At 43.4% G+C, this 14,629-nt stretch overlaps 1 protein-coding gene across 1 annotated transcript in view; it reads left to right on the top strand.

Moving 5' to 3' along the window:
* MSH2 (mutS homolog 2) overlaps positions 1-14,629 on the top strand; it is a gene marked incomplete in the record, with an annotated part of 816,329 nt that overhangs the window by 795,184 nt on the left and 6,516 nt on the right. Inside the window, 1 exon segment of the mRNA XM_053712233.1 lies at positions 8,284-8,531. Within this exon segment, the coding sequence (XP_053568208.1) occupies positions 8,284-8,531 (248 nt within the window).

Here is a 14,629-nt window from a genome sequence, read left to right as displayed (position 1 = left end):
ACAGCACAAGGAGTTTGGAATCCTCAAGAGGCGAGGTTACCAATCAATATTTTAGAACTCTGTGCTATTTTCAGAGCTCTTCAGGATTGGCCGCTATTAAAGAGAGAATTATTCATTCGTTTTCAGACAGACAATATCACAACTGTGGCATTTGTCAATCATCAAGGGGGGACTCCCAGTCCTTAAGCGATGAAAGAAGTATCTCGGATAATTTCTTGGGCGGAATCCAACTCCTGTTTAATTTCTGCGATACATATCCCAGGTGTAGACAATTGGAAAGCGGATTATCTCAGTTGTCGGCCTTTACATCCAGGGGAGTGGTCTCTCCATCCAGATGTATTTTGTCAGATTGTACAGATGTGGGGTCTCCCCGAAATAGATCTGATGGCTTCCAAGGTCCAGGGATCCTCAGGCGGAGATGGTGGATGCGTTAGCAGTTCCTTTGCTTTACCAACCTGCTTACATTTTTCCGCCTCTAGTTCTTCTTACAAGGGTGATCTCCAGCATCATATTTGAACAATTGCATGCGTTTCTGATAGCACCAGCATGGCTTCACAGGTTTTGGTATGCAGATCTTGTCCAGATGTCCAGTTGCCAACCTTGGTCACTTCCTTTAAGAAAGTACACAGGAATTGGAGATATGTCTGATATATATATAAATTCTGCCCTTACTAGTTCCTTTATCAGTACAATGTATAAGACTGTAAGGGCTAGAATGTTTGTGCACTGCTGTCGGGATTCTGAGTAATTGGTTACAATTCCTTTAAGTGCAAGTATGCTGAATAACCTCGTATATGATGTGTGTTTGGGTAAATCCTACAACACTTAGCTTATACCAATGTCTCCTATGTCCCAATGACAAATTCCTTATAGTAACAAACTTGTTCACTTTGTCATTGGCATTTTCAGCAGATTTGCACAATATATATTTATGGTATGCACTCACCCGGTTCTTTTTGACGTGCAGCTGCCACCTCTTTGTTCCACTCTGCTTAATCCTTGCTGGGCTCTTAATGTTTGTAGAAAAACACGCCTTGGGAACAAATGTTGCAATTTCATAAAGAGTAGTGGCCTCTTTTGAGATGTATAAGGGAATCCAGGTGAGGATACTTTGGCGGCTGATTGTAACGGATAAGCCAGGTCCGTTTGAACAGGAAAATAACAAAAATTTCACCTTGAGCAGTGAGGAAATCAGCCGTCCAATGTGCCACAATATTAGGTATAAAATATAACTTTTATTGAACAAAAGCGGATAAAAGTTCATGTAGCATAGTACACTTGTATATCACATATCACAGCTAGTGAACCAGTTAGCATGTAATCACCTCTCCAACATGTTTCGTGCCTGAAACGGCACTTCGTCAGGGATAGCGTTAACACTAATTGGTGCAGTTTAAAAACATGTTGTAGCCTATCATATCATGTGTTGTTTTACTCGTCATAGGCTTGTCTTAGTACTATAGATCTGCTATGTCATAAAGCTTCTACCATGTATTACAATTTTTTTTTACATTATCATCACACGTTAACTCCTATACAAATAGGTGAGAATTTAAATGAAAAGGTAAAATTGTGAGACCTGTGGTAAACGATTCTTATCTAGGGATGTTATGCATAATGCTCTATTCTGTGGATCACTTTCTCCCTTTGTAAATATGCAAGTGCACCGGCAATTATGCCGCAATATATAAGTGAAATTCACAATCGTGTTTATGCATACAAATATCTATACAATGCCTATTCTTTTAAAGAAACCTATGTGGTAGTATTTATTTTGAATGGTGTAAATTGGTTTCGGCAATGGGATATTTATTTTGGTTTAAATTTATTTTGAATTGAGTATTCGTTATTGAGGAATTGTCGTGCCCAAGTTTAAAGCTATATTAGAGAATTTGTTAAGTCGTGTTAGTCTAGCTCTGACTCTGTAAGTATATGATATATACTATAATATAATATACTAACCTAGGTTACTGTAAATACTGGTGGAGCTGACCATACGATAGTGGCTGTGGTGTTTTAACCCAACTGACCTATATTTCTTTATATGTCATAAGTTCATGTGAGCGATGTGAATCTGTCTTTTTATTAAGCTTTTCACATGTGTTAAGTGATTCTTTAACATCGTTCATGAGCCTATGTATAGATACATGGATAAAACCCAGACAGATGCGTAAGGCTTCTTTTGGGCCTTACGCAGCTATGTACAGAACATAGGAGGTTTATATAATTACAACAGCTAGTGTTTAGGATAGGGCAGAGACTCCCTAACTCGGCCTAGGTTTGCGGAGGGTTTTAGTCACCACTATCCGCATAATTTCCATACAAGGGGGGGTACAACATATCACAGTAGATAATACTTTTATGTTATATGGGCCACTTTTCGATCTCTAGGCTATAAAAATGCTTCAATAATAGATAACATGTAGTTAGAGATACGGTAGTTGCATAGTAAGCTTCAGTTAGTCTTTCACCTCCTTAAACAAACTAAGGCCACTCTTGGCTTTTAAAAGCATATGGCAACAGCTATAGGCGGTTATCTGACAGTATATGAACCATTTTTAAACCTTCCGAGATGGTATAATTTTATGCAGCATTAAATCTATTATATGCAATATATCCTTATAACAAGTAACACATTTGCAGTGCTTTTAAGTTATCTAATAAACCGCAAAGGTGAGGGGGGGGGGGGGGTCAAGAGCCTTTATGCAACTTCTTTTGTGATCATGAAAACAAAAACCTGATAACATGCAGGGTAAAACATATAGAATGTCATTATTACAATATGGAGCTAAGTGTTAAAATCAGTCGAGCCCTTGCACAATATTCCCAACTAAGGAAGTAGTTATTGGACTCCTGATTAGTGCTCCTAAACAATTACTATATAGTAAAACAGTATGAGTAATAGTTAAGTTCCCTGAGAACATGTCAAAATAGAGAACAGAGTACCCAGTTATCGTAGCTTATTGTTCTAATGTTAAGATAGGGGGCATAAAATGAAAGTTCCCCTTAAATAACTGACTGTTTAGTTCCCCACCTTGTTCCAGGGAGCAAGCAATATATTACGGGCTACTAACAAGAGGAAGTATTTCTCTAAAGTAGTACATGCAATCTGGAAAATATAGAAAGACTTCTATAAATGCTATACCATAACCACATAGATGGACTGCATGCAAGGGGCCAGCAACATCACTAAACAAACTTAGTCTGAGCCCATATACTGCAGCCCCTACAGTGATCAATAATATACATCCCGTACATCTGGGTTAGTAGAGCAGGAGACACAGGACTACCATGCAATTAGGCAGTGGGGAGGAAGAAACAAAATACAGAGTAACAGTAATAAGCTCCTTTTTGCGAAAGCTATATAGAGCAGATTTTATTATCAAGCTGGGGATAAGCAATATCACAGTTCTAAGAGACAAGTCTGCCATTATATCCCCAGTTTTAGGCGCACAGAAAAGGTGGGCTACACACCTGGCCGCACTCTCAGGCACAATCTCTCGGATGTTGCGCCACTGCTCCCCACAAAGTAAGGTCGCATTCCCCCCAGGGTGGGGAAGACCGGTCTCTCCATTTGCATCTTTGGGAAAATTAAGTCCAAATCCCCTTGTAGTATGGCTGATGTAGGGGAATCTGACTTTCTGCAGCTCTCGGTCCATATTTACCCCCTGCTCCAATCCAGACTCTAAGGTAGATTGTGAGGCCTGCAAAGTAGGCAACGGCACAACTTGCTGTTGTGTGATGTCACTCACGTCTGGTGTTATTTCTGCCACCGCCATGCTGTGTAATGTATTGCAGGCCAGACCATCTCTCGATTGTGAGCCAGCAAGGATCTTATCAATCCTCTCAGCAAATCTCCTTTCATAATCCTCCATCAGGTACCGGAAAACAGCTTCCAGATTCTCCATAGCTAAGATGACCACAAAGCCAGGGTATGGCTCTTGACCTCAATTCTAGATTAGTCAGATGGCACTGTCTCCTCCTGTCTGCCACTAGTTCTCTCAACCGCGTGGCCTGCAATTGTTGGCCTCTGCAAATAAAGTGTGTTGGGTAGTCCAAGTGCTGAGGGGAATGAGGAGTTTTTAAGTACAGGAAAATACGGATACATTTGTATTAATTTCGCATTTGCAACGGAGCCCTGCTAAAACATGTCCGCTCTCTCCAGTTGCTGGCTCCGCCCCCGGGTGACGCCATTTTTACACTTTCCACATGTGATACTAACCCATGTAAGGATAGTTCGTCATTCATGGAGCCACCGGATATAAAGATGGAAACTCTGTTAAAGAGGGTGTTTCAACCTAGGGGAATATTCTCTTTTACTGGCGGCGCTTGTCGCCGCAGTTGATGGAGCTGCTACCTTTTGGTGTGTCTCCTCGAAATTGATCGAGGTGGGGGGTTCTCTCGACATTTTTCAGGAAAGAATTATGGCCTTCTGGGCTACTAATTCTTTTATCTGTGCTGTTATTACACAGATTAATTAGCCCAAGGCTAAGACCTCAGGTTTTTTGTTCAGACTGACAGATATAACTTCTAAATCTAGTTTCTTTTCCTCTCCTTTAAGGGAAAGAGTTTTTCTATCTCCACGGTTTCAGGGGCCAAGGGTGCCTTCATATCATAGGATAAGGAGAACAAAGCTAAGGGATAAACTTTATATTTTAGTTCCTTTAGTTCTGATAAAAGTCCAGTGTTGGAGGCCTCCGCTAAGCCAGAGCAAACCAAGAGTTCTTGGATGCCGGCTCAGTCCCGGAAAAGATCCAAGCAGAGCAAGAAGCCCACCGAGACTAAGTCTGCATGAAGGGGCAGTCCCCGGTTCTATTTTGGATCTTGTAGGGGGGAGACTGTCGCTCATTCAGAGGCTTGGTTCAGGGACGTGCAGGATCCTTGGGTCCTGGAGGTTATAGCTCAGGGTTACTAGATAGGTTAAAATCTCATCCACCCAGGGGAAGATTCACCCTCTCAACCTGTCTTCAAGACTAGGAAAGAGGGAAGCCTTTCTGGGGTGCGTAAGGGATCTGTCCTCCTTTGGAGTCATTGTCCCAGTACCTATCGCAGAGGGAGGTTTGGGATACTATTCAAACATTTTTGTGGTCACAAAGAAGTAGGGAACTTCCTGTCCAGTTCTGGACCTAAAGTGCTTAAACAAATTTCTAAATGTCCCCTCGTCAAGATTGGGACAATAAGGTCCATCCTTCCCTTAATTCAGGAAGGGCAGTTTATGACCACTATAGATCTGAAGTAGGCATTCCTTCACCTTCCAATCCACAGGGAACACTTCCAGTTCCTCAGGTTTGCGTTCCTGGACCAGCACTTCCAGTTCATTGCACTTCCATTTGGTCCAGCTACTGCTTCAAGAATTTTTACGAAGGTTCTAGGGGCTCTTCTAGCGGTCGCCAGAACCCCCCAGGGTGTAGCAGTAGCTCCCTACTTGGACGATAGTCTGGTACAAGCACCATCATTTTGTCTGGTGGAAGACCATTTGGAATTTCTACTCTGTCTTTTTCGATCCAACGGAGGGAAGATAGAGAGGAGTTCTCTTATTCCAAGCACCAGGGTGGAATTCCTTGGCACGATTAAAGACTCCATAGACATGGGAATATTTCTACCAGACCAGAGAGGTTGCAAGCTAGCTTCAACATGTCTTGCCTTCCAGACTTCCTTAAGGCCATCTGTGGCTCAGTTTATGGAGGTGATTGGTCTCAGCATGGACATTGTTCTCTTTGCCAGGTTCCACCTCAGGCGACTGGGCAGTGGAACGGCAATCATTTGGATCTGTCAACAGATTTCTCTGGACAACAAGTCGAGAGAATCGCTCTTGATGGCTCTGTCCGGATCACCCGTTTAACATCCTAGACCTTCGGGCAATATTCAATGCTCCGAAGGCTTGACCCCTACTGGGTTCGTCCCAATTTATCTGATTCCAATTAGACAATATAACCTCAGTGGCTTACATCAACCATCGGGGGAACGAGAGGGAAGTATCTCTGTTTCTGGAGTGGGCAGAGATACACAACTGTTCGCTGTCAGCGATCCACTTTCCGGGTGTGGACATCTGGGAAGCGGACTTTCTCGGCAGACAATCTTTTCATCCAGGGGAATGATCTCTCCATCCCGAAGTGTTTGCAGAGATATGCAACAGGTGGGGGATGCTGGAGATAGATCTCATGGCTTCCTGTCTCAATACCAAGCTACCCAGATATGAGTCGAGGTCCAGGGATCCTCAGGCGGAGCTAATAGATGCATTAGCGGTGCCTTGGAGGTTTAATTTAATTTCTCTTTTCCTGCCATTTCCACTCCTTTCTTAAGTGGTGGCTCGAATCATACAGGAGCAGGTGTGCAGTGATACTGATTGCTTCATCGTGGCCGCGAAGGATATGGTTCGCAGATCTAGTGGGGATGTCATCTCCTCCTTGGAGGTTACCTTGTCGCAGGGATCTGCTGAAACAAGACACCCCTTTCGTCATCAAGATCTAGATTCTCTGAGGCTGACTGCGTGGAGATTGAACGCTTAGTCTTAGCCAAGAGAAGGTTTTATGAGAGTGTTATTGATACTCTCATTCAAGCTCGTAAGCCGGTTACTCGTCGCATCTATCATAAGGTGTGGAGGACCTACTTATTCTGGTGTGAAGAGCATGGTTTGTCCTGACACAAAGTAAAGGTTGCCAGGATTCTTTCTTTTTTTCCTGGATGGACTGGAGAAGGGCCTCTCAGCTAGTTCCTTGAAGGGACAGATTTCGGCCCTGTCTGTTTTACTGCACAAGAGGCTCGCTGAACTCCCAGATGTACAGTCTTTTGTTAAGGTTCTGACTAGGATCAGGCCGGTGTTGAGATCTAATGCTCCCCCTTGGAGTTTAAATCTTGTTCTTAAAGTTTGCAACAGGCTCTGTTTGAGCCTATGCATGAGGTTGACATTAAGTTGTTGTCTTGGAAGGTTCTTTTTCTACTAGCTATTGCTTCTGTGCGCAGACTCTCTGAGATTGCTGCCTTGCAATGTGACCCTCCTTATCTGGTGTTCCATGCTGATAAGGCTGTTCTACGAACTAAGTTAGGATTTCTTCCTACAGTTGTGTCAAATCGCAACATCATTCAAGAAATTGTGGTTCCTTCCTTATGTACTAATCCTTCTTCATCGAAGGAATGTTTACTGCATAATCTGGATGTGGTTCGTGCCTTAAAGTTCTATCTTCAGGCTACAAAGAAATTTAGACAAACTTCTTCTCTGTTATCTATTCTGGGAAGCGTAGGGGTCAGAGGGCCTCTTCGACTTCCTTATCTTTTTGGTTCAGGAGTATCATTCGCTTAGCATATGAGTCAGCGGGTCTTAAGTCTCCTCAGAGAATTACGGCTCATTCTACGAGAGCAGTGGCTTCCTCTTGGGCCTTCAAAAATGAGGCCTCTATGGGTCAGATTTGTGAGGCGGCTACCTGGTCCTCCTTACATACTTTTTCCAAATTTTACAAGTTTGATGTTTTTTGCTTCTGTTGAAGCAGCCTTCGTGAGAAAGGTTTTGCAGGCTGTGGTGCTCTCAGATTTGGGGCCACCTCTCTTTTTTACCCTCCTTTTAGCATTGTGTCCTCTGGAGCTTGGGTATAATTTCCCATAAGTAAGGAATGCAGCTGTGGACTCTCCCTGTATTAAGAAGGAAAACATAAATTATGCTAACCAAATAATTTCCTTTCCTTCTGTACAGGGAGTGTCCACAGCTCCCGCTCGTGTTCTCCGATGTGCGGCCCAAAATTTTAATTTATTCTTCTGGCACCTTTTTTACCCTGATATTTCTCCTACTGTTCCTTGTTCCCTCGGCAGAATGACTGGGGGATGAGGGAAGTGGGGGAGGTATTTAAGCTTTTGGCTGGGGTGTCTTTGCCTCCTCCTGGTGGCCAGGTTTAGTATTTCCCACAAGTAAGGAATGCAGCTGTGGACTCTCCCTGTACAGAAGGAAAGGAAATTATCTGGTAACCATAATTTGTTTTTAAAAACCGGGTACTAATTGATGAAACTTTACATTTACTTTAACTTTTATACATGTTGCCTCTTGGATTTTATTTTTATTTTGCTTTGTATCTATTTCGTTTGTTGCTATTTGCATGTGATAATTTTTAATGAATCTTTAGCATTCTTGCACTGCTATAGGATAGTGGTCTTTGTCTAGTCAGACATCTAGATATTGAGATATTAACCTATTTGTCTGTTTTCAGTATTCATATTTATTTAAAGCCTTTCCATCTATTTTTTAAGCAGATAAATGAACAAGCTGAATACACATGCTACTATGTTGTATTTCAGGTCTGCTACTGCAAACTCTTTAATTATCATTGATGAATTGGGAAGAGGCACATCCACCTATGATGGTTTTGGGCTAGCATGGGCAATATCAGAATACATTTCCACAAAAATCCAGGCATTCTGTTTGTTTGCTACTCATTTTCATGAACTTACTGCTCTAGCGGACCAAGTTCCAACAGTCAACAACTTGCACGTCACTGCTCTCACAACAGACAAAACTCTAACCATGCTTTACCGCATAAAGAAAGGTAAGATTTTTTGTGTCATGAGAAATTGTCAGAAATATTTCATTGTGTTCGAAAGTTCTTATTCTGGATTTTGTATTGCTTCATTTTATAAATAACTAGTACTAAAGCCTGTGTACACGGGCCATATTTTGCAGTACAGCGGTCCCACCTCTTGCTCTCTCCCCCCTCTCTTTTGCTTTCTCTTCCCCCCTCTCTTTTGCTTTCTCTTCCCCCCTCTCTTTTGCTTTCTCTTCCCCCCTCTCTTTTGCTTTCTATTCCCCCCTCTCTTTTGCTTTCTCTTCCCCCCTCTATTTTGCTTTCTCTTCCCCCCTCTCTTTTGCTTTCTCTTCCCCCCTCTATTTTGCTTTCTCTTCCCCCCTCTCTTTTGCTTTCTCTTCCCCCCTCTCTTTTGCTTTCTCTTCCCCCCTCTCTTTTGCTTTCTCTTCCCCCCTCTCTTTTGCTTTCTCTTCCCCCCTCTCTTTTGCTTTCTCTCCCCCCTCTCTTTTGCTTTCTCTCCCCCCTCTCTTTTGCTTTCTCTCCCCCCTCTCTTTTGCTTTCTCTCCCCCCTCTCCTTTGCGCGCTCTCTCTCTCCTCTCTTTTGCTCTCTCTCTCCCCTCTTTTGCTCTCTCTCTCCCCCATTTCTTTTGCTCTCTCTCCCCCCTCTTTTGTTCTCTCCCCCCTCTCTTGTTCTCCCCCCCTCTTGTTCTCCCTCCCCCCCCCTCTTGTTCTCCCCCCCCCCTCTTGTTCCCCCCCCTCTCTTTGGCTCTCCCCCCCCCTTTGCCCCCCCCTCTTTGGCTCTCTCCCCCCCCCCCCCCCCTTTGGCTCGCTCCCCCCCCCCTCTTTGGCTCTCTCCCCCCCCCCTCTTTGGCTCTCTCCTCCCCCCTCTTTGGCTCTCTCCTCCCCCCTCTTTGGCTCTCTCTCCCCCCTCTTTGGCTCTCTCTCCCCCCTCTTTGGCTCTCTCTCTCACCTCTTTGGCTCTCTCTCTCACCTCTTTGGCTCTCTCTCTCACCTCTTTGGCTCTCTCTCTCACCTCTTTGGCTCTCTCTCTCACCTCTTTGGCTCTCTCTCTCACCTCTTTGGCTCTCTCTCTCACCTCTTTGGCTCTCTCTCTCCCTCCCCCTTTGGCTCTCCCCCCCCCCTTTGGCTCTCTCCTCCTCCCCCCCCCCCTTTGGCTCTCTCCTCCTCCCCCCCCCCCCTTTGGCTCTCTTCCCCTCCCCCCCCCCCTTTGGCTCTCTTCCCCCCCCCCTTTGGCTCTCTCCTCCCCCCCCCCCCCCTTTGGCTCTCTCCTCCTCCCCCCCCTTTGACTCTCTCCCCCCCCCCCCTTTGGCTCTCAACCCCCCCCCCCCTCTTTGGCTCTCTTCCCCCCCCCCCCCTCTTTGGCTCTCTTCTCCCGATCCCCCCCTCTTTGGCTCTCTCGCCCCCCCTCCCTCTTTGGCTCTCTCTCCCCCCCTCTTTGGCTCTCTCTCCCCCCTCTGGCTCTCTTTCCTCTTTGGCTCTCTCCCCCTCCCACTTTGGCCCTCTCCCCCTCCCCCTTTGGCCCTCTCCCCCTCCCCCTTTGGCCCTCTCCCCCTCCCCCTTTGGCTCTCTCCCCCTCCCCCTTTGGCTCTCTCTCTCTCCCCCTCCCTCTTTGGCTCTCTCCCCCCCCCCCTCTTTGGCCCTTCTCCCCCCCTCTCCTGCTCCCTCTCTGGCTCTGTCTTGATTGAAAGCCTTTGTCTCTCTGGCCACGCCCCATCACGGCACCCCACCCGGCCACGCCCCTTGTGACGCTCCCGTTGGCCACGCTCCCTGACACTCCGCTTCAGCCTTGTTCTGTGCTGAGTGTCAGGATCCAAACGGCCAGGTATGTTTGTCACATGCAGTCTCTACTGCGCATGACTGCATCTGACAAACATACTTGGCCATTTATTATATAGGATGATGCTCTATACCAAAGTTGTACATTTATGTTCATAAATCTATTTTATGTTTATAAGTAGTGATGGGCAACTTAAGCAACATGATTAGTACTAAAGTTCTCCCTTAAACTTGTGAAGTGATATATTCATTAGAAGAGAGTATAATGCCTTTTGTCTTGAAATGGATAGAAACTTTAAACCTAAGTCATCTTAATACATCTCTCCCTACATACACCCCTCCTCTTCCTATCAGTATCAGTTTTGCTTCTACCTACATTAAATAAAGAAGTGTTGTCTGCAGCTCTAACACAGGAGAGTTAGAGGGAGAGTTAACATTAGGAATTTCTTTGCAGTAACATAATCATTATTACAATAAAGTCACCATACCCCCATAGAAAGTATTTTAAGCAAGCATGTTCAGCTCCTGGTGCCGGATACACCACTGTGAGCGTACTGCTGCAGGAAAGTTGCAGTGATTGTTTGCCTTTCAATTGGCAGAACCAATCATTGCTTACTATAATAATAATAATAATAATAATAATAAAAAGCTGCTTACGAGCAATAAAAAGCATGGAACACATGTTTTAAATACTTTCTATGGTTATTTGATGACTTTATTGTAATAATGATTTTGTTACTTCAAAGAAATTAACGTTTACTGTCCGTCTTTTGTTTAGTCTGATCTGAAACAGTTTTTGTATGTATTCTTATTCTTAAAAAAGTCCTGTTGTAATGATGATTGCTCTACATTTTGGAGTGACCACAGCACTAAGGGTATACACCAAAGTCCTGGCGGCTCCTTTACCAAGGAGTTTTTTCAACTTCTTTATCAATTGTTATAAGGAAACTTTTTTTCCTGTCAAAGAGAGAATTATTTTAAGCCGTTAAGGATGCCTTGGTTTTCACTTAGGGTTTTAATCTTAAAAAAGTAAATTGTTATGACTAGTCTTGTGATGCTGCTTAGGCATATTGGTACATCTATGGTTAAAATATAGGTTAAAAATAAACTAATTATCTTGGTTTACCAGGAAAACCATTTGCTAACTTGTTTACAAACAAACAGAGCACTTGAGCTTAAATGAACTACTTCAGTCTCGAGCACCTAAAGTTGTTGATCTTAAACACAAGTTGTTTTCTGCAACTAGCATTAAAATGCTACAGCACTTTTGCCTTGTCCTCAGCTTACCACTGTAAGGTCTATTTATAAGGGAAGCGGTAGAATAATAATTACACATATGAGTTGCCCCAAGAAAAAAATAATATAAACTTATAATTCAAGATGGGGTTGAGAAAAGGCCAAAGACTGTAAAATAGTTATCAAAAAGGTAAGAATATCTACTATTTTGGAAATATCTATTTTACTTGAACCGGCAGCGGAGCGTGTCTTTGTTCCTGCTGTACCTAGATTTGTCATTTTGATGATACATTTTTATAACATCTGGTAGCAACCAAAGTAATTAAATGTCACAAGGTTACAATGCACCCTATGGTGTATGTAGTAAAAGAATTTAGCTTTGTTTTTATAGTCTGTGACTTAGCAGTTGTCTTTTTGACAAACTGTCCTGATTTGAGTAGGGAATAGCAAAACAAACTGGCTGTCACCCAGTTTATCATCTTCTGAACTGCTTACAGCATTTTCTTTTTATTTTCATGTCATTTTAGAAAGTTGTGTTTCATGAACAATGAATAATCAATGTTTGTGTAACTATTTAATTGCCTTTAATAACACTGGAAAGAAAAGGTTAGAGTGACAGATTTTGTTACCTAGGGATCTGATTTATACATGTCGTATGGTTCATGTTGCCTTCATTATAGAGAGCAATTGTTCTTACATAAGATAACTGATAAAAGTACATTTGAATAAAATCTATAAGTGTACAAATTATGGGAAGCCAGTAAAATGTAAGGAGAGGATGCAACTAGGCCTTGTGCTTGTTTAGCCCTGATATAACAAAAATTCTAATTTCTTTTACAAGATATGACGAGTCCACGAATTTCATCCTTACTTGTGGGATATCGCCTCCTGGTCAGCAGGAAGTGGCAAAGAGCTCCACAGCAGAGCTGCATATATAGCCACTCCCCCTCCAGTCATTCTCTTTGCCTGTGTTAATGATAGGAAGAGGTAAAGAGAGGTGTTTAGATTCTTCAATCAAGAGTTTTTGTTTTTGAATGGTGCCAACGTGTACTATTTTATTACAGAGCAGCTTTAAGTAGTCTTTTAGACTATGGGAACTGGTGGATTTTTGTCTCCACTGTGCCTCCCAAAATTATGCTGCATTTGCTGTACAAAGTCTTGGAAATTCTTAACTAAGACTTCTCTGTTTCACAGGACCTCAGGAGGAAAAAGATGGACCTCTTGACACTGTGAAGTTGTCATGCTGTTACTCAGCATTAAGGTAAGTGCAGTTCTTTTATTCTGGGACACGGAAACAAAATCTCAGATGGACTGTATATTCACTAGGCTTTGAGGTAAAGGTTGACAGAACCAGACACTCTAGCGGCTATTACCTAGAAGCGCTGGCATATAAGCACAAGGGGACAGTACCAGACTCTCTAAGCTGGGGACTATTGTGTATATGTTTTACCAGACACTCAGGCGTTTTTTTCAGTGTGTGCCTTGAAGCGCTGGGATGTTGTGTTTGGCTTTAATTTTGGGGGCTGGCAGACGCAGGGAAGCAAGTAAACAGTGTTTATTCTTTTTTTGGAGTGCGTATGTTTTTCTGGCCTCCGGTTAATGGCGGATGTTGCCTGGGTTAGCATTACGCCCACGAGGGGCGGAGCTTCGGACTCGCGCACTTTCATAGCACTCTGTGTTGTGAATAAAGTTTGTCTTTTCGGCCTCTAAGCCTGCTGTCCCAGATTGCGCACTTGTTATTTCGGTCCGGTCTCAGGAGCAGGTAGGAGCCGCAGCAGAGCTGCGGCGAAGTGATGAGGCATTTTTATTTTTAAAAGCAAATTGTGTCTTATACATGTGGGTTCTTGCCTAAGCATAATAGGTGTAAGAGGGAAAGAGAACTTAGAGAGCTTCTCTCTTGTTAAACAGTATTCTGCATTTTTTGGTCAATAAAAAAACGGATATCTGTGTGAATTGAGTTCTTAAAGACACAGTACTTAGCATATTTATTTTACAGTCAAATTTCTGTGAGTGAGTTAAATTTGCTTGTGGTTCACTTTTTTAAGATGGATGAGCACAGTGCATGCCTTATGTGTTTAAATGCCATTGTGGAACTCCCTGTTACACTGTGTCCCTCATGTATAACTAGGGCATTACAGTGTAAAGAACAAATTTTCTTAAATGATAATGATTGTACTCAGAATGATGAGGTTCAGGATAAAGCTCAATCCCAAGTGTCTCAGCCCATAACTCCCACACAGGCGACGCCATGTTCTTCGGTGTCAGGATATGGCTACAGTTATATCCTCAACCCTTACAGAGGTGTTATCTAAGTTGCCAGTACTACAGGGTAAACGTAGTAGAATAGAGACCAAGGTAGTCCATGCGACTTCTGATTCCTTGATGGCGATCTCTGATCTTCCCTCCCAGGACTCTGAGGGGGGGAGGGTAGGGAGGTTTTATCAGAAGAACTGTCTGACTCAGGTAGTGCATTACCCAAGACAGATTCGGATGTGATGTCCTTCAGATTTAAGCTTGAACACCTTCGTCTGTTTTGTCAACCCTGGACGACTATGACTCTATTTTAGTCCCTCCAGAGAAATTGTGTAAGATGGACAGATATTTGGAGGTCCCTACTTATGCTGATGTTTTTCCGATTCCTAAAAGAATTTCGGAAATTATTTCCAAGGAATGGGAAAGACCGGGTATACCGTTCTCTCCTTCCCCTATATTTAAGAAAATGTATCCTTTACCTGACACCGTTAGGGACGTTTGGCAAACGAATCCTAAGGTGGAGGGAGTCATTTCTACTCTAGCTGAACATACGACTATTCCTATTGAGGACAGTTGTGCTTTCAAAGACCCTATGGATAAAAAATTGGGTTTCTATTGCAACCAACGGCCTGCATCGTACCAGTTACAGCTGCGGCTGCCTTTTGGCTTGATGACCTAGAAGAGTCTCTTAAGACTGAGACTCCTTTGGAAGAAATATTGGATAGAATTAAGGCCCTTAAGCTGGCCAATTCTTTTATTACGGACGCCGCCTTTCAGATCGCCAAGTTGGCGGCTGAGAATGCAGGTTTAGCCATTGTAGCACGCAGAGCCTTATG

The sequence above is a fragment of the Bombina bombina genome, chromosome 4, assembly GCF_027579735.1.
Source record: "Bombina bombina isolate aBomBom1 chromosome 4, aBomBom1.pri, whole genome shotgun sequence".
NCBI lineage: Eukaryota > Metazoa > Chordata > Amphibia > Anura > Bombinatoridae > Bombina > Bombina bombina.
Note: the sequence above shows the minus strand (reverse complement) of the source record. Positions and strands in the feature narration are given on the sequence as shown.